Here is a 27,194-nt window from a genome sequence, read left to right as displayed (position 1 = left end):
AACCTAGGCCATTGACAGTGAGAGCGCCGAGTCCTAACCACTGGACTGCCAGGGAAGTCCCAGAAAGGAGATATTTTGAGCTCTTATACTTCACTTTATATTGTGGGCCACAATATGTATACTGTATTTATTTGTCTCTAGATCTGTCTTTCCCTTAGCCTGTAATCTCCCTGAAGGACAGGGATCTCGTGGGTGTTCCCCATGGTATGTCCAGTGCCCAGCACATACTCATTAAAAAGTGTGCAGGCTGACTGAGCGCCTCCCTGAGAGTGGTGGGCTCAGGGGGGAAACTGGAGGGGAACACCTCTGGGACAAGTTAGGATTTCGAGAAGACAAGCTGTGGGTTGGGGGTGGGGAAAGTGGGTTTTTGAGAAGAAATGTTGGAAAGGGATGGAGAATGGTTGGGCTAGGACGCCAGGGGGTCCCTGGTGAGCCCCGCCCGGAGCCAGGGTGCAGGCGCGACGTGACGCAGCGCGGTTTGGCCGCTGTGGGGCGCCGTAGCCCGCGCCGTTGCCAGGGGAACGGGCCCGCGCCGGACAAGGCCCAGCCCGTGTCAGCCTCGCCCGGCGGTACAGCCAGCCCGCTCGAGCCGGAGCCGGAGGACTTGCGGGCCTAACCTCCCCCGCGCGGCCCGGGATGGGTCCCCGATCCGGGGCGCACCGCCTCCGGGTGCCGGGGACCGTCTCCGCTGCGAGAGTCTGAAGCGCCGCCGCCCTGGGGTGGGTGGACGGCCAGGCGCGGGGGCTGAGCCGCTGAGTGACCTTGGCAAGGCCGATCTGGCTCGGTCGACGACGCACAGGTGAGGAGCCCCCGCTGCAGTTCTCACCTCGAAGCCTGGCCTGAGCCACGGGGCCAGAGCTGCCGCCGCCCGGCCGAGCTCTGCGCCTGGATCCCGCGGCCTGGGCTCCAGGTACCGGGCAGAGCGCCCGGCTTCCTTCGAGTATTCATCCGGTTCACAGATCTGCATTGAGCGTCTGCTGTGTGCCAGGCTTTTTGCCAGGCGCGGGGCCACGGAGGGCTCCAGAGAGGACGCCGCGGTTCTCCAGAACCCGCAGTGTTAAGAAGGGGCGGGGCGGGGGGTGCGGGGAGCAGGCGCCAGATACACGACCAAAGTGATTTCAGGTCGGGTTAAATGCTCTGGTGCTGAAATGAAGGGAGGTGGTCAGGGAGGGTCCGCTCTATCATGTGACCTTTAAGCCAAGAGCTGAAGGTTGAAAAGGAGCCAGCATTGTGATCAGGGTAACGGTGTTTCTGGAAGAGGCAAAAGCAAATGCAAAGATCTGGAGGCAGCAGGTACAGAGGAACAGCAAGCGTGAGGGGAGCCTTGAAGGATGCGGTGGCAGTTTCAACTTTATCCTAGCAGGAGGAGGAAACCATTGAGGAGTTTTGATGAATTTCAAGTTTTGAAAAGCTCACCTCACACTGGTGAGGTGAACAGTGTGATTGTGACAGGGCACACCAGGAAGTCAGTTGAGGGCCATCCTAGTTCTGCCAGTCTAGCTGTGCCTCCTAGAATTTACTTAGTCTCTCTGAGACTCAGTGTCCTCATCTGTGAAAGGGGCATATTGTTCTGCATGTTGTTTATGAGAGAGAAAGTGAGGGGCCAGCGACATCTGAGACCAATGACTAGAGAGGCCTATGAGAACAATTTGAAATTATAGGACCTACCTCAGAGTGTTGTGAGGGTTTAATAAGTGAATTCCATCAAAACACTTAAAGCAGTGCCTAGCACAGAATAAATGCCCTCTAAATGCTAGGGATGGTTATTGTTATTGTTGAAATACCGTAGGGGAGCAATAACTGGGGCTTGGATTAGGGTGATGGTAGCAGAAATGGTAAGAAGTGGCTTAACTTCTCTTCTTGAAGGAGAACTGGATTTAGAGATGGGTGAGGGGTGGTCCCTGTTTTTGTGGAACTGGTTGTTCACAGTGGGAGAGGGGTTTGTAAACAGATAATCACCATGAGATTCAATAAAAGCAACACTGGTACTTAATTAGCCAGGTTTTTTTCTTTTGTTTTTCTTACTTATCTGTTCTGTCACAACTTTGTTCTTAATGATGGTGTCTTGGTGGGTGTTCCTCAAGGCTTGCTTCTACCATCATGGGAGTTGATTTCCTGGTTAAAATCAACAATGCTTGCCTCTGCCCGCTGGCCTTGTTTCAGCTCCATGTTGCTCCCTTCTTCTTGTCCTCTTTCCTTGGCTTAACTTGAATCCCAAATAGTTTGCAGTGGTTGCTTCAGGAAGAGAATGGCACAGGAAATGTCTGCAGACCATGTCAGCTCAGGAATGACTGAGGTTTCAAGCTTTTCCTGCCCTAGCATCAGACTTCTGCGTGTTGTTGATGTGAGGAGCCCAGCCACATCTGAGACCAATGACTAGAGAGATCTAGCAGAAAGGCTTGAGGTTCCAATTTATTTTCTGGGAGTTGTTGTGATGTGTATCTCTTAGTCAAACTAGCCACTTCCCAGAATCTTAAGTCCAGAGACTTCTTTGGCACCTGTGGGTAATTCTAATAAACAAAGTACTTGCCCCTTGAAAGTTCTTTTATAAATGACATTTTGTGCTGTAAAACAGTGTGCACCATGCAGCATTTTCTTTCCAGCCCCTCCTTTAGATGGTTAAATTGGGCATCTGTTGAATCTCAGTGAAAACGGGTTTAAAAGTAGATCCTGGGAAAAAACCAGAAAACTTGTTTTGAAGTATCCATAGAAAATCACACACAGCAACCATAAATCGTCTAGCAAAAAGAAAAGATGGTTGGGAATGAAACCTTCCTGTGGCATGCACCTTCCCTTTGGGTTCTGGAGTCACGGGGAGCTGAGCTGACCTTCACCTGAGAACTGGAACAAGGTCCTGCCCAGCTGCTCCTCTGTTGTGCTGCCTGGTTGTCTGATTCCAGCTTTAACAAAAGCCCTAACAGCTCACAGGGAGCTCTTCAGCTGAACAACTCAGAACTTCTTTCGAGAGTGAGAAAGCATTGAACTAAAAGTGAGTGCTCTTTTGTTGCATGGTTGTTAGGCAAGATTTCCGTGTTTGCCTGGCGCAGTACTGGGCTCTAGATCACACGAGCACATTTGGTCCACATGGCAGCCCACTGGGGCCAGGAGGGTAAGAGATGACACACTTCAATTATTTGTTTGACATGTTTTTTTTTCAGAAGTAGCACATGCACATGGTAAAAAAAAAAAAAAAAAAAAAAAAATCCAAACAGCACCAAGGAGTACATAGTAGAAGCAAATCTCTCTCATCCCCAGCCACTGGATCACCTTCTCACAGGCTATCCCTATGTTTGCTTTCTTGCATTTCTTTCCAGAGAGAATCTGTGCATATAGGAACGTAGATGTCTATCCATCCACCTTGGTCTTCACCCACTCGTAGCACACTCTACAACTGTCCCACACCTTGCTTTTCTGCTTTACTGTGTATCAAAAATCATTTCATCCCTCATTATTTTTGATGTTATATAGCATTCCATTGTGTGGATGTGCCATATATTTGTTTATATTGTTTTTTGTCCTTTATTATTACAAACAAGACTGCAATGAATCTTTGTTCACTTTATGAGCATATGTATAAGATAAATACCTAGAAACGGAATGTCTTGGCTCAAGGGTATATGTGTTCTCAAGTTTAGTAGACATTACCAAATTGCTTTCCAGCTAACCTTTTTGAAAAATAAAGGAGAGATCCAAAGAGATGGCTTTGTGAAATTGGCCCACCAGGTTCCTCAATCTGTGAGTGGCAACGCAGGCACCAGGGCCAGGCTATGTCTCCAGGCCTAGCCCTCTTCCCTGGCTCCAACCTGTTTCTCCCTGTTGGTAACTCAGATCTCCAGGCCCTCCAAGCCCCCACATCAGCCCTGTCACCTCTCTTCTGACCCCATCACTGTACCTTCCCAGTTCTGTGGCCTCTACCAACAAACCCTCTGGTAGTTAAGTAGATTCTTTCCTGAAATTCTCAGACATCTTGCAGAAATGCAGGGATGCCTACAGCCTCTCCAGGGCTGGTACTTTTCACCTCAGTCTGGTTCTTTTACAATGCTATTCATGAATCTCAGAACAACATTCCTAAATATTTTTTTTTGGTGAGAGAAGAGGTGGGCAAGAGGGAAGTGGACCAGTCAGGTAACTATTCTGTAGTTCATAATGAGAACCTGAAATGGTAAGATTTTCCTCACTTAAATTAGGCATATAAATTAAGGTAGCCTAACCTTATTTGGAAAATGCTATTTTAGACTTCTAGCAAGTCAATGTTAACATAGATTATTGTCATCCTAGCAATGGCCTTCCCCTTGTTGGGACAGGGAGGGACCTGCACAGGCCCTCCAGCCTGCCTCAGAAGCCAGGTGGGCCCTTGGCTTACCAGGGCAGTGGCTACCTTTGGCCTAACACTCCACGGGGCCTCTTTGCTCTTGTCTTCTTTCTGTCTCCACCAGCTTAACTCTGTTGTTTGTTCGTGGCAGCAGAAGTTACTTGAGAATCTGTTGTCAAGGTCCACATACCTCTCAGCCCACCAAAGATGCAGCAGGGCATCAGGGAGCTTGTGGGCTTGACCCCCACTTCCCACCCAACTCCTCCCAATACACAGGGCTGCTGGGCTGCTGCCCTCCCCTAGGCCAGCCTGCTGTGGTGTCACCTCCCCCCATGCCCTTTCGCTTCTTGCTCATGCCCTCCTTCCCAGTGTGACTAGAAAGTTTTCTAAAACACCCATCACCTTTATGTCAACTCCCCTGTTTAAACTTTCTGTGATTCCCTGTGGCTCTTTCAACAGTGCCTAAACTTACTCACCTGGCCTCCTGTGATCACCTTGTTACTGAACCAAAGTCGGATCTGCTTGCCCAACACGTAGCAAAGCCAATCTGCTGACACCAGGCTGTGGTGAAGGCAAGTACAGTGTTTACTGCAGGGTGCCAAGCAAAGGGAGTGGGAGACATGCCTCAGGTCCACTCCAGCTTGGTCTTTGAGTTAGAGTTTTCTTTTTCTTTTTCTTTTTTTTTTTTTTGTGAGGGGAGGGAGGAGAACAAAGAGGCTGGGATTAATCATCGTCCTGTGACATTTTTGTGATATTTCTTAATTGTAGTTTCAGGAATCAGAATGTCTCTGGTTTATGACTCTTTGGCCAGGTGGTCCATGGCTCAGGGATCTGTTAGCTCATCTTGCCCTGGAGAAACAACCTGAGTTTGTACGTTAATGATGACATCTATAGTAGCAATTTTAGTACATTAATGATGTCATCAACAACAGCAGTTTTAGTCATGTGACTCTGGTTGTTTAGTGTTCAGTTAGCACAGGATTGATGTCAGAGGTGACTTGAAAGGGAATAAAGTTTTGGATAGAGAGATTAATCATAATCTTGGTAAGGGAACTTGGTTTTAGGGGCACTTGGTTTCAACCTAGGGTCTGACCCTGCAACTTGCCAGGGCTCATCTCTCTCTCTCTCTCTCTCTCTCTCTCTCTCTCTCTCTCTCTCTCTATCTTGCTCTCTGACCCCCAAACCCACCCACTCTGTGTTTTGTCATACTGAATGGCTGGCCCTTGCAGGGCTGCCAGAATACCCATTCACCCACTTCCCTGAAATCTGTCTGGGCCCCCAGAAAGCAAGCCCCTGAGGGCAGGAACATGGTCTCATCTGTGTTTACATCTTTAATGCACAAGGGGGCTGGACCGCAATAACCACTGACTGGGCCAAGGCATGAGTGCACAAGCTGGCCATGTTGTCTGGTAGCAGAACCACGCATCTTTTAATCTGGTCTCCTAGGGAAGTGCTGAGAGGGGTAGGACAGCCAGAGAAGTCCCTGGGTCTGGTGACAGTGCCTGGTCCCATCATGCTTGAAGCCTCATCTTGGATTCTCTCCTACCTCCAAGCCCTTTTAATCAAAATTTTTTGGGCCAAAAGAATTTGTGGCCACCAACTCCACAAGGGAAAATATCATCAGTTAAGAGTTTGTTGGGGCTTCCCTGGTGGCGCAGTGGTTGAGAGTCCGCCTGCCGATGCAGGGGACACGGGTTCGTGCCCCGGTCCGGGAAGATCCCACATGCTGCGGAGCGGCTGGGCCCGTGAGCCATGGCTGCTGAGCCTGCGCGTCCGGAGCCTGTGCTCCGCAACGGGAGAGGCCACAACAGTGAGAGGCCCGCGTACCGCAAAAAAAAAAAAAAAAAAAAAGAGTTTGTTGTCTCAGGCTTTTGTTGCAGGTGGCATGGTACCAGGCTGCCACCGCTGCAAGGGACTTAAACCCAACAGCACCATTCCCTCATCCATGGTCTCATACAAGTGGTACCTCTCTGGGCCAAGGGTACTGGGGTTTGGTATCAGAGCAACCCCTAAGGCTGTTTGTGGTAGGCCCCTGGCCTCAGGTGGTGACTCCTCCTGCCTCAGGCGTCAGGGATGCAGCAGCACTGGCGGTGCCTGTGGCCACTGCCAGCCCACTCCGGCAGTGGGGACCTGTCAGCCAGCCATGTACCTCTGCTTCTTTCTTTATAAACTACCTCAAGGTGTTGGGTTATTCAGGTGTGAGGATGGCAAAGAGAAAGTCAGGACTTAGGAATCCCAATTAATGTGTTCCCTTCAAAGAAGTTGCCCTGGTGATGATATCTCTGGAGAATCTATGTGGAAGCCACAGGGATTTGTCCTCCTGAGCAGAAATGCCCAGCTCAACTGTATACACTGGGCTTGACCTGATGACCTTTGTTTCCAAAAATCAAGGACAAAGATTTGCCACCTCTGGGGACATTCCAAATAAAGTGATGCCAGCTTTTTGATCACCTTTGTCATCTTTGATCAAAGCTGAAAAGTTTAGAATGACAATCCAGTGGCCCAGCTCTTATGACAGTGTGTTCCTTGGGACTACTGACTTAAGAAAGCAACTTCAACCAACCCCATCACTTTGGGCATAACCTCATAAAACCTCACGGAATATCAGATGCAGTAGCCTCCTCGGTCTGGAGAGATGAGGACACCCCAGAGGGCTATTTTAAGAGTAATCATAACGTCTACCATTTAGGGAACATTTATGTGTCAACGCTTTACCTACAGTGTTGCTGATCTATATACAGCCCTAGGTAGGCATCCCTACCCCTGTTTTTCAGATGAAGAAACTCAAGCCACTCAGCTAGTAAGTGAAGAACCAGGACTTGAACCTAGATCTGTTTCCTCCAAAGCTGGGGCTCTTTTTTCACCTTTCATTGCTTTTTACTGAAGACACAGCAAATGACCAAAGAATTCCAGTGGAGTCCCTGGGAGAAAACTAGGGTCACTCCATTTAGCTTTGTGATGAGGCTACGCAGACTCTCCAAGTTTGGTTTACAGGAGGCTCTGGGCCTCAGGTGGGATGAAGGGCAGAGTGGCTGAGTGTGAGTGTCTGGCAGCTAGGGTAACAGCCATGGGGCTGGCATGGGGTGGGGGGTGGTACGGGTGCCTGGCGACTGTGCAGATTGAAGGCAGGGCAGAACGGGCCAGATGGCTTTGGGTGAGTCAGGATTCCTCATCGTTTACCGTGCCCACATTTCCTTTTATTTCAGATGTTTTCAAGTCAGAAAACATATACTGAGCACCTACTATGTACAAGGTATGTTCTGGGTGCTTGGGGGAGGGGATGTGGGGAACAGAGGTGAATGAATCACAGTACCTTTGCTGGCATAACAGGGGGGCAGACATGGAGATGGCAAAGTGTTCCAAACAGCAAAGTGACTTGCCCAGTAAAGACTGAGTGTGAGGGCCCCCTGACTAACTTGGGGCATCAGGGAAAGCTTCCTGGATGAGGTGATGCTTGCAGTGGGCTCTGAAGGTCAAGTCACATTTTGTTGGGTTTAGAAGTGAGGAAGGTGTTCAAGGAAGATGTGCTGAGCAGGGTCTGCCATACCCTTTGGCTTAGTCAGACTCCCTGGCCAACAGGCATGGACTCCTGAAAGGAGAGTCCAGCTGCCAGGGTTTTTTCTGCAGCTCTTGACCTTCCCACCAAGAGCTCCGAATTGGCCTGTCTACCCAAGTGGGGCCCTGCCTGCCCAGGCTCTGGTCCCACCTCAGGCCCAGAAGATACTGGGGTTGGGCTCTTTCTCCTGTAATGACAGGCCTACCCGTCTGCCCTGCATGTATCTTTGACCACCGAGTCAGCTCTTGGGCTGAGCGACGGTGGGATGGGGGTAGAGTGCTGCCATCTGGTGGTTTGGCTCTGGCCAAGGCCTGTCTTTCCCTGAACTCCCTCAAGTGAGTCAAAGGCATCAGCTCACCTTTTTGTTCTCACTGTACCAGGCCCACATTTACTTAGAGAAACATGGTCATTTCCACTGTTGGAGGGAACCAATGAGGATTCCTCCCCTCTCTTGTGTGCTGGCTCCTCTCCAGCCAAGAAGCCCCAGGTAGCTTATCTGAGGCACAGGGGAGATGGTTCAGGGTCCCCTAGTCCTTAAAGGGATTACCTGCTTGCTGAGGTGCAGAGGCCAGATCCCTCTTTTGAACACCTCCACTCCCTGTTTCCCTTAGCAAAGTGTGACGGGGCCCTCTCTGACACTTGCATTTGGGCCTCAGGACAGAGGTGACTAATCCTGACAGAATCAGCATGTGTTCTCATCGCTCTGGCCTCAGCCTGATATTGTTACCAGATGAGAACATGTCTTATTGGGTTTAACTCTGATGGCTGTGGAGACAGAGCAGAATAACAGGCAGTCACACTGTGAGCTGAATAAACCCTGGACCTTCCTACCTTGTCCTGGCTAGGACTGGGGCAGAACTTGCTGGGGGGCTTTGAGACTAGCAGTCTACTGCCATCCTCCCAAACTGCCAGGCTTCTCATGCTAGGGCCCCGGATTCCCCTGCAGAGTAGCTGGAGATGGCTTCACATACTAGCCTGCCCCTCCTGCTGAAACCTGACTGCAGGCATGGGGCTCTGGGCTCCAGCCTGGGCCTCCTCAGGCTAATGATCTTTCTACCCTTTCTCCCTCTGGAGATGAACATCTGCAACAAGCCCTCTAACAAGACAGCCCCTGAGAAGAATGTGTGGACAGCACCTGCACAGGCCAGCGGACCCTCCTCGGAGCTGCAGGGCCAGCGGTCCCGCCGGAATGGGTGGAGCTGGCCCCCTCACCCGCTCCAGATTGTGGCCTGGCTGCTGTACCTCTTCTTTGCTGTGATTGGCTTTGGGGTCCTTGTTCCCCTCCTGCCTCACCACTGGGTGCCTGCTGGCTATGCTGTATCCTTGGGAAAGTGTGGGACTGGTACATAGAAGAGTGGGGGCAATGGATGGAGGGACGTGGGCGAGGCCTGAAGCTGGGTTCCAGAGCCTCAGAGAGTGCAGATGGGCCCTGTCTCTGCCTGGGGGGACCAGTTGCCTACCTGCCTGGCCTCCAACCGCCATCTGACCCCTCTGCCTGATTGGGTGAGGGAACAGGCCTAACGAACCTTGGAGCGTTGAAAGCCCCACACAGATGGGAACCTCGTCAACTGAGGTGCCACAAGAGCAATTACAGAAGAGAACCTTAAAGCTCTCTTTAAGCTAATTGTGTCCAGAGCTCAACAAGGGATAAAAGAGAGTACCTTATTCCATTTATGAAATAATTTTTCACTTTTTGGAAAGAATAATGGTAGAATTCCTTTACATGGTAAGTTTCCTGGTACATTTAAAATATGGTTTTATTTACAGAGATTATTATGCTGTACCCAGGACTGTTTAGGAGCTCATCGATTTTATAAATCAGACTCTTTTAGGGTAAGGTTGAATTGACAAGAGGAGGGATAAATATGCCCTGGAAGCTCCTGGGAATTGTGACAAACATGAGCTTGCCTGAACTTAGTGATGTGACTGCCCCAGCCCTGGCCACAACCCCCAGGAGCAGAGGATGTGGCTGCAAGTCTGGGCGATTGAGGGGCAGCATGTGGCCATGTGCCCTAGTCCAGAGGGTGCCCATGAGAGTGTGCCTTGGTGTGTGTGCTTCATGGAGATGATTCTTTGGGCCTCTGGGAGAAGGTGGCCTAGGGTGAGCTAAAGGAGTTAGCAGGGATGAATTTGAAAGTCTCAGGCGTAGAGTCAGCACCCTTCAACTCAGCCCTTTCAGAGCTGCACAAGGCTGAGCAGCTTCTGCCAGCTCTCCGTATCTTAGCCTCCTCCTCCATCTGACAGGAGGAGTCCTGCCTGCTTCCCAGGCAGGGGACAAGGAGCACACAAGGATGTGTGTGTGTGAGCACCAGAATGTATGAGCCATGAATGTGAGCATGCTCTCTTGGGAAACCATAGAGCCCTTGGCTGGTGGGTAGCCAGGGCAGGTGGGTGGAGGAAGACTCTAACTAAAGAAGGTTGTTGGTCTCCGACGCCAGCAGTGTCACTGAGGGGCTTCCTGGTTCACTGGGGCCCAGGGCCTAGTCATCAACTTTGTACATGAAAACTAGACTTCCTCTGAGGTGACCAACAGGGCTTAGTCAGTGCTATTAAGTAGAATGCTTCATGGAACATTCCTCCCATGATCCGGAATGGGTACACCACTCACTCAGGACTACCTGGCTTTCTGCCATCAGGGTACCTGGGAAGCCAGATTAATAACATGTTTTGGAGTGAGCAGAATCAGAGCAAATAACAGTAACCAAGAACAACTAGCATTTATTGAGCACTTATATGTGCCAGGCACTGTGCCAACCCCTATACATGGATGATCTTGTTCAACTCTCATAATAATCTGTAAGGAAGGTGTTCTCTCCACTTTCATAAAAGAAATTGGGGCTCAGAGAGATTATAAAGTTTTTGGTTTTTTTTTTAAATTTTCATTTATTTTATTTTTGGCTGTGTTGGGTCTTTGTTGCTGCACGTGGGCTTTCCTCTGGTTGCGGCGAGCGGGGGCTACTCTTCATTGCGGTGCGCGGGCTTCTCATGCGGTGGCTTCTCTTGTTGCGGAGCACGGGCTCTAGGCGCTCAGGCTTCAGTAGTTGTGGCGCGTGGGCTCAGTAGTTGTGGCACGCAGGCTCAGTAGTTGTGGCTTGCAGGCTCTAGAGCGCAGGCTCAGGAGTTGCGGCGCATGGGCTTAGTTGCTCCGCGGCATGTGGGATCTTCCCGGCTCAGGGCTCGAACCCGTGTCCCCTGCCTTGGCAGGCGGATTCTTAACCACTGCGCCACCAGGGAAGCCCTCAGAGAGATTAAATGACTTCCTGAGGTCACACAGTTGCTACCCAGTGAGGCCAGAAGGACTTGCTTAGGCAGTCTGACTCTGAGGCAGTGGGATGGTTTGAGGGTTTTGTCCTCCCCATATTTATTGCTTTGGGCAATGCTGGAGGCTCAGAGAAGCACCTGGTTTGGCACTCCCATTTCCAGGCCTGAATGGTTCTCTGTCCTCCCATCAAAGCCACCTTCCTTCTGCAGGCTCCCTCAGGGGCCCCTGCAGAATGAGGTAGGGTAATGGTGTGTGCCAAGCACTCACCTTGCACCTAGAACTTGCCTGGGCCCTAGGGTTGCAAAGATGGGTAAAACAGGCCCCCAGCTCCAGGTGTTCCGCTTCCAACTGGAGGAAAGCCTTGTAGATTGGAGATCATCACATGGTAAGTATGGGGATAGGGATTCATACAGCAGACTGTGGGTGCAGGAGGAGGGCCATGTAGACCAACATCACCACCCAGACGCATACCTGTTGCTCTCAGCTGCCCTCCTTCCCTCTTCCTGGCCTCTCTAGGTACTCTTGGCTCCGCCCCTTTCCTTCATCACCTATATCCAGTCAGTCATCAAGTCCTGTTGATTTTGCCTCCTAAAAAGCTCTTGTATTTGCCCTCTTTTCTCCCCACTGCCATCTGCCTCTTTTACCTAGATGACCATTTTGTTTCCAAACAGGTCTCCCCACACACGCTCTCACCCCGGCCAGTCCATCTCTATCCCTGCAGCCAGAGTGCCCTTTCAAAAAACAAATATGATAAAGTTACTCCCCAGCTTAACACCCTCTAATAGCTTCCTCCTGCCTTAAGGTTCAAGATCATCATGGCTCTCCACATTCTGGACTCTGCTTATCTCCCCAGCATCTTCTTATTTTGTTTCCTCTGTTCTCTGTTGCAACAACACTGGTCTCTGCCTGGAAGCTCCTAGCCTCTCTCTCCACCCCAATACCCAGCTAAGTTAGAAGTCAAGACCTAGCAGCCCATGGGCCAGTTTGGCCTACAGATTTTTTTTTTTAATTGAGGGATAACGAACACACAAAATGGACATGTCTTAAGTGTTTCTTTGGCAGGTACATTTAAAAAATTATTTATTTCCTTGTCAACATTTTAAAAATGAGATGCCTCATATATCCAGACACAAATCCAGATTTCTGGTTCCTTCTGAAAAGCCAGAATTTGGTGACATGGGCTCTCTTTCTTGCATGGCACCAATAAGCTGAGCTGGAACCACACATCTGGTTGGGACTCTGCTTGCTCCTAGTACCCAGCCAGGCCCCCTTTCCTCTTTATATTACCTGCCACGTTCCTGTTATCTGTTTCTCTCTAAGTCTCAGCTGAGATGATACTTCCTCAGGGAAACTTTCCAGATCCCTTCAGACTAGATGAGGTCACCCAGTTACAAACTCACATAGTCCCCTGAACTTTCGTTATTGCAATCAACCTACTCTTTGATTAATCTCTGTGTTTCCTGCCAGACTGTAGGCTCCCTGGGGCTAGGGACCAAGTCTGTCTTGCTCCTGCCATATCCCTCAGTGCCTGGCATAGCGAAAGACCTCAGTAAATAGCTGAATGAATGAACCAGGGGGGTGCGGGGGGAGGGAAGAAGTGTTGGAGCAGGCAGGAAACTAAATGTTTGCCCACATTCAGTGTGTCTGAAGAGAGCCTGGAATGGTAAGGAGTAGTGGTTGGTGACAGCAGAGAGGTTTGAAAGGATCCAAAGGAAAAGGGGCCGTGAACACTGAGCTGAAGAGTAAACTTTAGCTTGAGAGCCACTGCAGGAGTTTAAGCAGTCAAGGCTTTACGTTTAAGCTTTTCAGAGCTCACTACCCAAGTAAAGGGTACTCAAGGGGACGCAGACATGAGAAGCAGAGTCAGGAGACTATGGAGTAACCCAGGCAAGAGGTGACACCTGACCCACAACTGCTGAGCAGACAGATCCTGGAAGATCTGTGTTTCAGGAATTAGCCATGCTGCCCCCTGGCCAGCCCCTGAACATGTTAGGCCATCCCAGACATTCAGCCCCAGGGCTCCAAGTACCTGGACTCTAGATTGGGGAGGCAGTGGATATATGAGGCCCTGTCTGCAAGTGATTCTCCAACTGGCCTGGCTGCTGGGAGAGGATGTCTTCTTCCTTCTCAGAGCTGACTTCCTGTGAAAGCAAGATAAACAAGCTTAGAACTTATATTTTGGGTCCTTCAACCTTTAGAGGATGATCTCTTTCAGTCTCATTTCACCATTTAGAATCGGAAACCAGGTCAGATTCTGAGGTAAGATCAGCCAGGGCCTACGCCAGGCCTGGATTAGTGAGGCCAGGGCGCCGTAGTTGGTCTCCTCAGCAGCAGCAGGCAGTGCTGGCTTGTGAGCTCCATTACCAGATAGCCCCTCTGCTCTTGCATATGGGGCGCAGGTAGGAGGTGGCACAGGTAGGAGGTGGCACAGGCAGAGAGTCTCTGCACTGGGGAGTCACATGTAGGTAGAGAGCAGTTCTCTGGCCACAGGAAGCAGAAGTGGGGCTCTCAGCCGGCAGTGTGGAGTGAGTCTTTAACCTGCTGGGCCAGTGCATGGGCGCCATCTTTGCTGGCCACCTCGTGGTGCACCTGACTGCTGTTTCCATCGATCCAGCAGATGCCAATGTGCGGGACAAGAGCTATGCTGGGCCCCTGCCCATCTTCAACCGCAGCCAACATGCACACGTCATTGAAGACCTGCACTGCAACTTGTGCGACGTGGATGTGTGAGTGCGTGTGGACTGGGTGTGTGTGGCCAATGAGTGTGCCCGGGGAACTGCCAGTGGGAGCTGAAGGCAGACAGGGTCATGCCCAGGCTTTACGGTCATTCTGAAGCCTCAGAACCCTCTTATTTCACAGTCTTAGTGGAGTGACAGAGAACTGGGTGAGGGAGAAGGTGATTGGAAACAGAAGATGAGGAATAGCATTTCCAACAAAGTAGGAAACAATTGGCACTGCCACAAACACTTCTGATGACTAAGTCTACCAGTAACCACCCCCCTTCTCTCACCAGCATTGCCAGGTATGGGCAGAGAGGGGAGCAACACTTGACTACTTACCATGTGCTAAGTGCTTATGAACAACCACCCTGCAGAGTGGGCAACATCTTCCTCACTTCACAGAGGAGGAAGAGTCCAATGCTCAGAAAGGCTGAGAGGCCTGAGGTTGGTCATATGGCTACTGTGCAGCCAGATTCACAACCCAGCCTGCCTGGCCCCGAAGCCAATACTGTTATCCTTGTTTATGCACCAGGAATCTGAGGCCCAGAGAGGCCAAGTGACTTACTCCAGGTCACATTGAGGGGTCAGAATGTACAGAGCCCATACCCCCTTGGCTGGTCCAGACTGCCTCCCTAAGCCCCTCTCTGGAGCATCCCAGTCTCCCAGCCTTAGGTAGGGCATCAGGGATGGGGGTATGGTTCAAGGCTAGCTCCACACTTTTAATATTAAGCCCCAAGCAGCCTGTTGAAGGGGTTCTGTCCATAGGACAGAGAAAGAGCCAATGGCATTAAGATGCTGAGGACTTCGGCATCAGACCATCCTTTCTTTCACTAGACACCAGTCAGCGCGTTGTTCCTCAGTGGATGCTCTGGCAGTTGCTGCGTATTCCAGGGCTCCATTCTGTTCTGGGGGAGGGGGTCGAAATTTATTCTGCCACTCTCCTTTGGCCTTTCCTGGTTCCTCCCTGGGGCAGGGAGACTCTCTTGCATTTCTAATGTAGCCTCACCTCACCTGACCCACTGCGGTGAATTGCTTACTGCTCACCCAGATGTCTGCTTACCCCTCTTCCTTTGGCTCCCTTTGGATTAGCCCAGATAGACTGGGGTTTTCTGGAAGAATGCCAGGAAAATTCCCAGAGTCTGGCAGAGAAACAGGGACTCAAAAAATGGCGATGTCAGGAAGAGCAACGCAGGCCCTGGGTCCAGAAGCCTTGCTCTCTTCTGCTCCCTGGCCCCATACCTGCATTGCCTCCTGGCTGGGCAAAGGGGGTCCTTGCTTGGAAAGGAAACTCCGTTTTCGTTTCACGCCACCATCACCCGGGTGCACTGTCCCAGAGCGGGACAATATAACGCCGCCTACTCCTCCTCCCGCCGCTGGGTACACCTCCCGTCCCCGCCCCCACCCCGCCTCTTCAGAAGCGCTGCTTCCTCCGGGTGCCCCGCCCCACGGTGCCCCGCGCCAGAGGGCGCGCGTGCTCCCCTTTGACGCGCTCCGCTCTCCGCTTAGGCGCGGGTGGGTGACCCGCTCCAGGCGCGGAACCGGCAACCCCCCAGCCAGGCCGGGCAGCAAAAGGCGGGAGAAGCCCGCAACCGCGCTGTGCCCCCTCCCCACCGCAGGAGTGCTCGTTCCAAGCACTGCAGCGCCTGCAACAAATGCGTGTGCGGCTTCGACCACCACTGCAAGTGGCTCAACAACTGCGTGGGCGAGAGGAACTACCGGTGAGAGCCAGGCCCGGGCCACAGGGGTGCCTGGCGATGCCTGTGTCTGTGCGAGCCAGGGGCCTTGAACCTGCGTATGGGGCGGGGCGATGATAGGGGTACTTGGGGGACCTGTGCGCTGGTGTGCGTTAGTGTGTGTGCTGGTCTGAGGGTGATGCTCCTGATGGCTTCGGCCTGAGAGCGATGAGGGTAGGTTTGGAGTCTTTCTCCTGCTGGCCCAGGGAAAGGCGGGGAGCCTGTTGGGGGTGGCCGCCTATATTCACCTTTGCCCTAAGGCTTTGGCTTCGTGAGGAGTCAGGGCTGTGGGGTCAGAGGCCCAGCTCCCCATCCTAACCACCGGCCCTTCTGAGCTCTGGGCCCTTGCCCAGCTGGAGCACCTGGGTGCTGACAGCTGCCCACGGCTGGGCCCAGGCTCTTTCTACACAGTGTGGCATCTGCCTTACTGGGCGTCCTGCTCCTCGTGCTGGTGGCCACTTATGTCTTTGTGGAGTTCTTTGTCAACCCCATGCGGCTGCGTACCAACCGCCACTTTGAAGGTCAGTGTGGGCTCCAGGCCCACTCCCATCCCCCAACCCCGGGCCTGTTCTGGTCACTGGTTACATCCCTGGCTGAGCACAGTCTGCCTGTGCCTTGCAGTCTTGAAGAATCACACAGATGTGTGGTTCGTGTTCCTGCCTGCTGCCCCTGTGGAGACCCAGGCTCCTGCCATACTGGCTCTGGCTGCCCTTCTCATCCTTCTAGGCCTGCTCTCCACAGCCCTGCTTGGCCACCTGCTCTGCTTCCACATTTATCTCAGTAAGTGCCCCCTGCCCCCACCCCCACATATATACCCACACCTGCCTTTCAGGGGATGGGAGTCCCTAAGCTGGAGGAAGTTACCCAGTTTGGGCTGTAGAGCCCTGAAACTATGCCCCTTCCTAGCGCTGGCTCTCTAATGGTGACCTGGTCTCACTCCATGGCTTAGTGTATATGGGGACAATGGTTTTAGCCTGTGGTTGGGTACCCTCCCTCACCTTCTGAACTCCAGGGTTCCTTTTCCATTGCACTGAGCCCTCTCTTCACCCCCTCAGTGTGGCACAAGCTCACCACCTATGAATACATCGTGCAGCATCGTCCGCCCCAGGAGACAAAGGGGGCCCACAGGGAGCTTGAGTCGTGTCCCCCCAGGATGCGGCCCATTCAGGTATAGAAGTGGCCCAGAGGGCTGAGGGAGTGGGAGAAGGGGTGTGGGAGGGGTGGTTGGCTGTGCAACGAGTAGCCAGTGACAGGACAGGGCAAAGGGAAGCAGGCCTGGAAGAGCAGCTGGGGTAGGGGGTGCTGGAGGCAGCAGAGGCGAGGGCAAGCCTGTACTAAGCATGTGCCTGCTTGCTCAAGTGTGGGCACAGCCAGAGGAAGCCCTGTGTTTCCCCGACCCCAGGGGAGAGGCTCGAAGCATGTGCTGGAGGGCACAGAACGTGGGAGCCTGGAAGCAGGCAGGTTGGGGCCGCAGGAGAAGAGAGAGGGATGGATCAAGGACTGGGTCACCAGGAGAGAGCCATCAGTTCTCTCCACCTGTGACCCTGAGCCCTTATACCCATTACCCCATTTAAATCTTGAAACAGCCCACGAGGCAGGTAATGCTACCATACCCATGTTGCAGATGAACATATTGAGGCCAAGAAAGATTAAGCAAGCTGGGTGTAGGAAGAGTTAAGGTCTCTGCACTCTGAAGCAGGAATCCTCCAGCCCAGGCTCGGGGCCTGGCCAGCCCAGCTGTTGATCAGCCTATCCCCATTCCCATGCCCCTTGGCTTCCTGAGGTCAGCAGCTGGGGGTGGGGTGGTCCAGTCCTTGGAGCCCCCAGGGACTGGGAAGGCAGGGGGCCCAGGCAGGCCTTGTTGGGAAGGCTGAGCTCTGGATCCGAAGTCCTCATGGCAACTGGACACAAACACAGGCTGGTGGGTGGATTGGGGGAGTGCTTGGGACCCCACCTCTCCTGTTCTCATCGCCAGGGGTGGGCCAGGCTGCCAGGCCTGGGTAGGCCTGGGGGAGTGATGGCTGTTGGTGGAGACCCCCTCCCCCCCCCGCAACTGCCACACCGCTGTGTACCTGCCCTGGTGCTGGGCACGGAACCCATGTAAGCACGGTGGCAGCCATCCCGGGAGTGGGCACCATCCCTATCCCCACTTCACAGAGGAGACTGAGGCTCAGAGAGGTAGGCAGGAGACTTTCTCAAGCTTCACAGCCAGTGCCCACTGAGGTAGGGCTGGCCCTGGGATCCCCAGACTCGAATGCTCAGGACCCCTGCTCTGTAGTTACTGCCTGCTTAGGCTTTGGGGCCAGATGTGCCAGCAGCAAGGGCATTTAATATCATCTGAAAATGACCTGAGGGAGACATCGGCAGAGGGAGAAGGGGTGTGTTTGTCCCATCGTACAGAGGAGAGCTGAGGCTGAGAGGTGCCCTGTACCGTTCAGGAATGTGCAAGTTTTGAATGTCTCTGAGGGAGGATTGTAGGGACAGCTGTGATGAGGGGAGGGGAATTTGAATGGGGACATCCTGGTGGCACCCTCAAACTTCCCCAGCTGGCTAGGGCCTGGCTCCTGTCCCATTCTGGCCCCTCAGGCTTCTGAGACCATCCTCTACTTCTTCCCTGCCCTCTGCCCTACACTTCTAGAACCCAGGGGCACCAGGGTAGGCTTTGCCCCCTCTCTCCTGGGCCCTGAAGGGGTGCTAGGTGCACACTGGTGAAGAGGAAATGTGTGGGGGAAGGATTCCCTTGGCGTCCCAGCCCTTGTGACTGGCCTTTGACTCCTTCCTCTTTCCCAGGGCTCCTCTGCTCAGGCTGGCACCCCCACACTCCTCCCCAAAGGGCCAGCCTGGGCAGGTGTTGGGCACAGGGCTTGCCCAGGGTTCATTCTCTGCCTCTGTGTAGCCAGCCGTTGACTGGCTGGGCTCTGGCCCCCAGATCTGCTAGGGCCGTCCTGCAGGCAGCCTCCCCACCCCCACCCTGAGCAGGAATGTGGGAGGGGCCCCACTCTGGAGCCGTTGCCCCCAAACATAGGCTTGTTTTAGAGACGGTGTTGCTGTTACAGTGTCGTCTCTGCATTAGTCAGGATGCCCGGGTCTCCATGGAAACGACTGCTGAGTCGCGACAGCTGTCCGGTGCCCTACCCCCAGCCACCCCGCATCCTCCGCCAGGCTCCCTTCTCGGACTGTGTCTCCTGGCTTTTGTTTCCTCACCTGCAGTCCTCTTGGGCGCGGCCCGGCGCTTGCTGCGTGCTGGGGTGCAAGCCTAGGCCACTCCTGCTACCTCCCGGCTTCAGACCCCTTCACTTTCAGGGGTTGGGTCTGCTACTCCCATGGTCACTGTGAGGATCAGCGACTAAACAAGACAGAGAACACCCATAAGCCTGGTACCAGGTGGGGCTGTGGCGCTGTTTTTTCCACCACCTATTGCCTTCCCTTTACTGGTAGAAGGTGGGGAGACTGCTCATCCCCCCACTCCCCGCCAGCAGCTGGGATTGTGTCTGGTACTCTGAGGACTCAGCTCCGAGGGAACCATGGATTCCTGCAGGTAGCCTCGCAGCCTCGGGTGCACATCCGGGTGTGTGAACTGCCCAGTCTCCCAAATAGGGAAAAAAATCGGTTCAGAGACTGGAGCCCTGGGAGGAGCCAGGAGCAGGAGAGGGCCTCTCTGAGTCCCTCTTCTTCCCAACCCAACTTGGCCAGAACAGCTCTAGACTGGGTACATTGGACACATGAGGCTGGAGGCTTCCTGGAGGAGGTGGAGTTTGACTAAATGAAGTGAGGAAAATGGTGGGGGTGGGGTAAGGTACAAAAACAGGTGTTTTAAGCCTCAATCTGCATTGGGGTTTTCCCAGCATACCTGGGAAGCCTGGAGGACAGCCCTAGACCTCTGTGCCCAGACCTCCCACAGAGACCAGTAAGGGGGTGTTGCATCCAAGACAGAGTGGGCCCAGGACCCAGAAGGCCCTGGACCCACACCTGGCCTCCCAGCCTCCCTTACCTCCATCTTCCCCAGGAGATGGAGTTCTACATGCGGACCTTCAGCCATGTGCGCCCAGAGCCCCCTGGCCAGGCCAGGCCTGCCTCAGTGAATGCCAAGTGAGTGCAACCTGGGCAAGTGCCACCTCACATCTCCCATTGGCATGGCAGGGCCATCTGAGGTGGGAGAAAGGGGTTAGGCCAAAGCCAAGGCACAGGTCTTGGTCCAGGCTATCATGGCCTTGGACAGATCAATGCCCCTTTCCAGCTAGGAAGGGAGGCTTATTTTAGGACCTCCAACAGGGTGGGATTTGAAGGAACAACAGCATCCAGCATTTATCCTCCCACTTCCCCTTCAGCCCCTCCCGGTTCCTTGCCACCCGCGGCCACGTGGAGCCCCCACCGCCCTCCTCCCCAGAGACTCTCGCTCTGCCCCCCCGGATCCGACCCCAGGTAGGGGGGGACTGTGCTGGGCCCCCTGCCCAGGTGGAAGGGGATGGGAAAGAAGCCTCTACCCCTCTCCACTCCTGCGCGTCTTTTGGCGATGTGAGGTCTGGGGAAGGGGTACTCAGGCTTCCCCTTGTCTCTGCAGAAAAAAAGGAAGCGGCGCATGTATAAGGTACGGACCTCCAGAACCTTGGACCGGGAGCCCCCGTTGCCCAGGCTGCCGGGTGAGCGCCCCTTCCTGACAAGATCCTGCTCGGGGAGCTACGAGGGAGGGAAAGGTAGGGCCCTAAGTAAGTAGCAGCTCCTAGTCTCACGTTCCCTTGCAACCCCATAGGGCCGCGGACCCCCGGCCGCCGCTCCAGCTCGTCGGATTCCGCTGACGCCAGCCCTGCAGGCGCCTACCACTCGGCGTCAGCCGAGTCCATGGACGAGATTCCAGTGGCTCAGACGCGCCTAGGCAGCGCCGGTCTGGCCGGCCCCGTGGGCAGGGGCAGAGAGCCCGGGCTGGCGCTGCAGGCGCGTGCGCCGGCAGTTTTCGTAAGCCCGAGTAGCGGCGAGCCCGGTGCGCGGGGCGGCCCGGAAGCCGGTCTCGCTTAGCTGGGACAAGAAGCAGGGATGGCGGAGGAGCGGCGGGACAGACTCTCTATGCAACACCCCCACCCCCGCCGCACTGAGTGCACTTTAGGGGCCCCTAAGGGCCGGCGGGATCGGCCCCCTCCCCCACGACTCAGCAATAACAGCCCCACCAGCCGTGATGCTCCAATAAACTTTTATGCTTTTGCGGAGTTAGTGCATACCTTCTTAATGGCAAGGGCCACGAGCCCTCCTGGAGCCGGACCATTGCCAGTCAGCTTAGGGGCAGAGGGTGAGGTGAGTTCCCCCGCACCCCGCGTACGCTGGGTGGCCACCCAGATTGTCATATGGAGAAGCTCAGGTACGGGGCTCCTGGTTGGGAAAGGTCCTGGAAGCTGCCTGGAGGAGGTTATTTTTCTTGAAGATAGGGTTTGCACTTGGAGAGAGGAGGGGAAGCAGGCTTTGGGGTCGGGAGGCAGCAGCGGAAGCAGAGACTGCGAGGCTAACATCGGGTTGGGGTGGGAATAAATGAGGACACGGACCCAGGAAGTCCAGGAGCTTTTCCCTGGCAGCGGGAGAGACATCGGTGTACCAGGATTTGGGGGCTGGCACTCGTGATTCGTTCACTGTCCCCTCCCGCCCCCAGTGACCCGGAGTTGTGACCTGGGATGCCACACGTTCATTGGAGAGCTGTGGTCTTGAGCCAGCTCTAGACCCCACTGTCACTAAGGGAAGGGACCTTCCCACTCCTCTGCACGCCGCCCCCCGCCCCACGCCAAAGGCCTTCGGTTGCCGCTCTGGGAAGTTGGATCTCCCCTGGAGGCGGGGATCAGCTTTGAACTTCGGGCGGAGCCCAGGATGGGGGCCATCCGAGGACGTCCAGAACTACAAAGGTCTGGTCACCCCAGCCACAGAGCTGCCCCGGGTGCAGCGGGATGAGACTATCGCAGCAGCTCCGCCCCCGCGGAGCCTGGAGAGGGCGGGGTCTGGTAGGTGGAGCCAGCGTGACCTTGGTCACTCTCCCGCCGAGACAGCCCCGGGGGTGGGACTCGCCGTCTCTATGGAGACCGAGAAACAAGGGAATAATAAGGCGGAACCGCCCGGCCTGCAGTCCCGCCCCAGAGCCGGCAGGGAGCAGAGCTGCGGAGCCGCCTAGTCTCCTGCGTCCATCGGTCCATTCTTGCGTCTTTCCTTCTGTCCATCGAACGTGCACTGCAGGAGCAGCCACGAGGGAGAAGCCGGTAGGAGACCCCGGCGCCGACCACTCTAATCAATATCCTGCACGATAAGAAGGGGGTGGGGTGGGAGCGGCCTAGGAGGGGTCCCAACCCTGGATGGTACCGAGTTGAGGACACCAGCTGAGCGGTCCTGCCTTGGGCCCAAACGTTCCACCCCCACCCCCAACTCCTTGCTGACTGATTACTCCAGCTGTCCCGGAGGGAGCGAGTGTGGCCTGCAGACCCCTGGGACCGGGGCCTCTGACTTGGCACCACCTGATCAGCCTGAAATTACCAAGAATCCATCTTCTCACAGACAGGAGTGAGCACAGGTGCGGGGTCCTGCTAGGCCCCTGGAACAAGCATCCTGTGGCACTCAAGCTCCCCCAGACTTTACCCTTGGTGAACAAAGTGCGGGTCTCCTTCAGATTGCTGGTGGGAGATTGCAGTGTAGGGAGAGGGAAGGGGAGTGCTGTTTGAAAGGGATTCTGGACCCACCGAGTTGCTGCAATGTAGGAGCTGTGGGTGATCCCTGTTCCAGAAACTGCAACTTAGGGATGGGTTAGTGTGGTGACCCGGGGAGGGTTTTCAGTGTTAAGGCCAGTGGTAGTGGAAGGGGGGTAGGCAGGCAGGCAGGCTCCAGGCTGTGGTCACTGGAGGCTCTATTATAAAAGGGAGAGGTGGAAGATAGTTGCTGAGGACACAACTGAGGGTGTGGTCAGGGGCTGCAGATGTATGGAGAGAGGGTGAGTTGTGAGGCTCTGGTTAGGGGTCTCAGTAAGGCCTGTGGGTGTGTGGACGGGGGACCCAGTCCCAGGGCTTCCCGTGTATGGCTGGAAGTGGCTGCAGTGCAGGGCTGAGGGTGTGGTCAGGGAGGCCTCAGTACCAGGCTGTGTTACATGGAGGGAGTTTCAGTGCAGAGCTGAGGGTGTGGTCGGGGACTGCAGTGGGTGCTGTGGGCAAGTGTGGGGAAGACCCTTCAGTGCAGGGCTGAGGGTATTATTGGGGGGCCTCAGTACAGGGCTGTTAGTATATGTGTGGGGCGTGTATGCTGGGGGAATGGCCCGGGCCCTTAGTCCCAGGGCTGTGGGTGTGGTCAGGGGACTGCAGTAAGGGGTGTGGGGGGCACTTCAGTGCGGGGCTGGTGTGGTCAGGGAGGTCTGAGTAGCAGGTTAAGGGGTGTGGTCAGTGGGACTAAGGCCGAGGGTATGGAGGGCCAGGGCTAAGTGCACACAGCTGTGAGAGTGTGGACTAGTGTGGTGGTGCTCAGGGTATGGCCAGGAGGCCTCCATAGAGGGCTGAAGGTGTAGACATTGGGGAAGTGTGCTTCAGCGCAGAGCGTAGGTGTGAGGATTACAGGGCCAAGGCCACAGTCTCACTTGCCATCATGTCTCTAGGGGCTCATAACTCTACAACCCCCACTCAGGCTAGCCCCTCAATCTCCTGCTCCTCCTAAACTCCACAAATTGGGACGTTACAGCCCCAATGGCTGGAAAGGGGCCAGGAAGCCACAGTTGTGCCCCAGGTGCTGGGAGTGCTGATGTGCCCCAGCCGTGAGCCCATTCTCCAGCCCAGCCCAGCAGCACTGGGAGCTTCTCCCTGAGCTGCCCTGACACCATCCTGCCCTTAGCAACATTCTCCAAGCAGTACCACCCTCCCTTAGCAACTGTCTCCAGGCTTCACAAACTGTGGCCAGGCCAGCCCCAAGTTCCCCTTCCCTCATGTTTTTGTTTAACAGCAAATAGTAACAAGGTCCCAGCTGGGCCAGCTGCACCCCTGCCTGTGCTCTGGCTCCCTTCTCAGCCTGGGCTGGGTGTTGCTGGGTCCTCATGACCCTGAGAGAGACACTGTCCTCACTAAATACCTGCCCAACCAGCAGCCTGGCCTGGTCCTGACCCAGCCTGGCATGGAACTCCCAGGGAGGGGGCCCGCTCTGCCACCCTCACTTCCACCCAAGCAGGCCTTGTGCCAGGGCCAGACAAAGCCATGGCCCCAGCTGCTGCTCTCACAGTTTTTCTGGACAGTGCTACTCTGTTCCCAGCCTGATGCGAGCATCATGATTTCATCTTCTGAACTCCACTCTGAGCCAGGCTGGCATTAAGTGACAGGACCTTTCCTCTCGGGGCTCTTCCTCACGGCTCTGGGGCCCAGTCAGACATTGAGTGCTGGCCCCTTTCTGTAGGCAGCTCCATCTCCAGCTCTGAGGGTATATGGCAGAAGTGCCTGCAACCTCAACCTTGCAGGTTTTGAGGTAGAGGCAGTGATGCTCTGTGCCTTGGGGGGTGGGGGGGAGAGCTTGGCTAGGAGGTGACCAAGGTGGGTCCCTAACAGGGTGGCATGGCAGCGAGCACAGATGTGGCTGGGCTGGAGGAAAGCTTCCGCAAGTTTGCCATCCATGGTGATCCCAAGGCCAGTGGGCACGAGATGAATGGCAAGAACTGGGCCAAGCTGTGCAAGGACTGCAAGGTGGCTGACGGAAAGGCTGTGACAGGGACCGATGTCGACATCGTCTTCTCCAAAGTCAAGTGAGCCCCAGGCATTCCCTGCTTCTGATGTTCCCAGAAGGGGAACTGGGGGGCTGGAACCAGGGAGGATGTGGAGAAGGGGGAAAACTCATGGTGTCCACATACCTGACAGGGGGAAGTCTGCCCGGGTCATCAACTATGAGGAGTTCAAGAAGGCCCTAGAAGAGCTGGCACCCAAGCGATTCAAGGGGAAGAGCAAGGAGGAGGCCTTTGATGCCATCTGCCAGCTGGTGGCAGGCAAGGAACCAGCCAATGTGGGTGTTACTGTAAGTGCCCTGATGGTCTCAGCTGGCCACTGAGGGGGGTATGGGGAATCTTGGCTGGGGTTGGAAGGGCTGGGCTCCCTAACCAAGTACCCCTGGGGGAACTCTGTCCAAACAGAAAGCAAAAACAGGGGGTGCTGTGGAACGGCTGACTGACACCAGCAAGTACACGGGCTCCCACAAGGAACGCTTCGATGAGAGCGGCAAGGGCAAGGGCATTGCTGGGCGGCAGGACATCCTGGATGACAGTGGCTATGTGAGTGCCTACAAGAATGCAGGTACCTATGATGCCAAGGTGAAGAAGTGAGGCCTGGGAAGGCCCCCCCTAGCATGGCTGCCCCTGCCAGAGGCTCAGGCCTGGGCCTAAGGGGCATGTGGAGCAAGAGAGCCCGGTCCCCTCCTTGCTGGATCTGCCGCCCAGCGCTTCCTGCCCAGCCCTATGGGGCCAGCCCACCAGACCTCTGACCCAGACTGCTCTGCATCCCCTTCCCCTTTTTCTTTCCCCCTCGACTTCTGTCTGTCTGGGGAGAGTCTGTGCCTATAGCCTCACCACCCCAACCTAGCCCTGGGCATGGCTAACCCCTGCCTGCTTGCCTCATATTTAAGCTGCTGCTCTGGCCAAGTGCCTAATTCTTACCCGGACCTCAATAAAGCCACCTTTTGTACCAATATGGCCTGGTCAGGTATATGACAACAAGGGTAATGACATTCACCCCCCACGACCCCTCAGTGTCATCAACCCCTTTCAAGTCGCACTCTGCTGATTCTTCCACCGGCAGCCCTGCCCAGAAAAAGACACACACCAGGCCCCTTCCATTAGCACAGAGCCAGGCTGAATGAGGATGCTCTATAGGGAAATCAAAAGCCTTTTACCTCAGCCCTGATGTAGAGTTCTGACATCATGGCTATCTTCCTGCAGTTAGGGCCTCAGTCTTGGCCTCTCTGCTTTCACAGCAGGGGGGTGGGGGCGATGAGACAGCAGACTCAGATTGGGCTAAGCATTGGTGGGGCCCAGTGCCAGGCCTCAGCTCTAAGCTTGCTGACAGGCCTCCACTCCAGAGGGCTACCAAGGCAAGTCGTTCTGGGCTGCATCTCAGAATATCAGAAAATGCAAGACAGCAGACAGTAGACAGTTCAACTCCCAATTTTATAGCTGAGGAAACTCAGGCCCAGAGAGTGAAGGGGCTTCGGCAGAATAGAGGCCAGCACCATGCCTCTTGCCTCCCTGGCCAGGCTCTTTCTAACACAGCAAGCCCCAACACTGATTTCCAAAAATGAGGCTGGATGGCCAGCGATAGAACTTGGCAGCCAGCATCAGCCTTTGACAGGTGAGCAGGGTGTCCAGCAGTGAGGGGCCTCTTCTTGCTGATTCCCTCCCATCTGTTCATCATCCCAGGTTGCAGGGTGGCGGTGGGGGTCTCTCTCTCATCCTGAGAACTCCTGAGAGCTTTCAGATCAACCTTTTCTCCCCTCTGAGGTTCTCAATGTTAGGCCAGAGTTATTCCCAAGTCTAAGGCCTTGGGGCCAGCTCTCCCTCCTTCCTGCTGACAAGTGGGCTGGATGGAATTTAGGGACTGCCCAGAGTCCCTAAGAGTGCTAGAAAAGGCTTAAAAGGCACACATTCACAAATATTTTTTCTTGACCCAGATAACAAAGCAAAGCAGCACAACTGTTTATCCCTCTCCCTCCGGCTGTTCTAGGATGTTCTTGCCCCAGGTGGCCCCAGAGTCCCTTGAGCCCAAAGTCACTTGGAGCGAGGGTAAAGAGTGGTAGTGTGGCTTGGAACAGAGACGCTGGGGGGGTGAGGTGAGAATTAGAGAGCAGAGATCATCACCTGGTCACAACAGAGCCTTGCCTAATGGCTGACAGTGTGGGATCCTCCGGACTCCGCTGACCTTGCATTGCTCAGGGAAGAGTTTCAGACAGCTCTACCTTTCCCACCAGCATACAGTAAGAGGAATACTTCCTCCAGCCCTGGGGAATTGGTTTAAATTGCAAGCTTACTTAAATTAGCATAATAGGAGAGAAACCCAAATCCTGCAAATTGGCCTGGTCCAGGTTATTAAGCTATTAAGCTGCAGGTGAGATTACCATCCAGTGCGTATGGGAGCAGCAGTTTGGCCCCTCCTATGATTGGCAGTGTGGCTTAGAGGAGCCCAGAGAGAGAACTGGCCGAGTCCTGAAACTCCACCTTGTAGGAGCAGAGCCCCCTCTTCTTTAAAAGTGGTTATGGAGCCTGAGGGAAATCAAGGCCTACCCGGAGCCAGGAAGACCCTTAGTCTAGCAGAATCTGGTTCATGGCAGGAACTGACCAAACAATGCCACTTCAGCCCTTCAGTTATCACTGCTCCATCTCCCCATAGCCTCCTCATGGTGGAAAGCTTTGGGTACCCTTGCTAGCAAAGCCAGTTGGGCAAGGAAGAGAAGTTAGGATCTGTGGGATGGAGCCATTAAAACCCTCTATGTATAGCTGGCGGGAAGGCCAAACCTCAGAGGGGCCCTGCCTCTCCTTTTGGAGAACTTCCCTGAGGACCTGTTTTCCATCCCAGCCTTGTTTCCTTCTTTCTCCTAATGGTGCCAGGCCCAGGGTGAGGAATTCTTGTCCACTTATTTTCTA

At 54.5% G+C, this 27,194-nt stretch overlaps 1 protein-coding gene across 7 annotated transcripts; it reads left to right on the top strand.

The window, feature by feature from the left end:
* The first annotated feature begins 507 nt into the window (after positions 1 to 507).
* Positions 508 to 25,246, top strand: TPPP3 (tubulin polymerization promoting protein family member 3). Of its 7 annotated transcripts, XM_055078904.1 has the most exons (16): positions 521 to 799; positions 4,772 to 4,884; positions 7,519 to 7,565; positions 8,943 to 9,185; positions 13,681 to 13,856; positions 15,467 to 15,568; positions 15,980 to 16,104; positions 16,205 to 16,363; positions 16,639 to 16,751; positions 19,590 to 19,672; positions 19,912 to 20,005; positions 20,145 to 20,277; positions 21,791 to 21,813; positions 24,121 to 24,314; positions 24,427 to 24,580; positions 24,696 to 25,246. In XM_055078904.1, the coding sequence occupies exons 3-16, from the start codon at positions 7,557 to 7,559 to the stop codon at positions 24,882 to 24,884; spliced, it is 1,797 nt and encodes a 598-aa protein (XP_054934879.1). In that variant the 5' UTR covers positions 521 to 799; positions 4,772 to 4,884; positions 7,519 to 7,556; the 3' UTR covers positions 24,885 to 25,246. The 7 variants fall into 7 exon arrangements, with proteins under 7 accessions (XP_023980751.1, XP_054934879.1, XP_054934878.1 ...); XM_055078903.1 differs by lacking the exons at positions 21,791 to 21,813; positions 24,121 to 24,314; positions 24,427 to 24,580; positions 24,696 to 25,246 and adding an exon at positions 20,334 to 20,781 and having other exon boundaries at positions 20,145 to 20,223; XM_055078902.1 differs by lacking the exons at positions 21,791 to 21,813; positions 24,121 to 24,314; positions 24,427 to 24,580; positions 24,696 to 25,246 and adding an exon at positions 20,334 to 20,781 and having other exon boundaries at positions 16,187 to 16,363; positions 20,145 to 20,223.
* Positions 25,247 to 27,194: the final 1,948 nt, after the last annotated feature.

Source organism: Physeter macrocephalus, chromosome 17, assembly GCF_002837175.3.
Source record: "Physeter macrocephalus isolate SW-GA chromosome 17, ASM283717v5, whole genome shotgun sequence".
In the NCBI taxonomy this organism is placed as follows: domain Eukaryota; kingdom Metazoa; phylum Chordata; class Mammalia; order Artiodactyla; family Physeteridae; genus Physeter; species Physeter macrocephalus.
The sequence above is the reverse complement of the archived record's forward strand: the minus strand, read 5'-3'. Positions and strand labels throughout refer to the sequence as shown.

Bases quoted from the DNA above. Each gene is read 5' to 3' on its own strand.
- TPPP3 (XM_055078904.1), top strand. The intron at 9,186-13,680 runs GTATCCTTGGGA...CTGCTGGGCCAG, and splicing joins GGGTGCCTGCTGGCTATGCT to TGCATGGGCGCCATCTTTGC. The intron at 13,857-15,466 runs GTGAGTGCGTGT...TCCCCACCGCAG, and splicing joins AACTTGTGCGACGTGGATGT to GAGTGCTCGTTCCAAGCACT.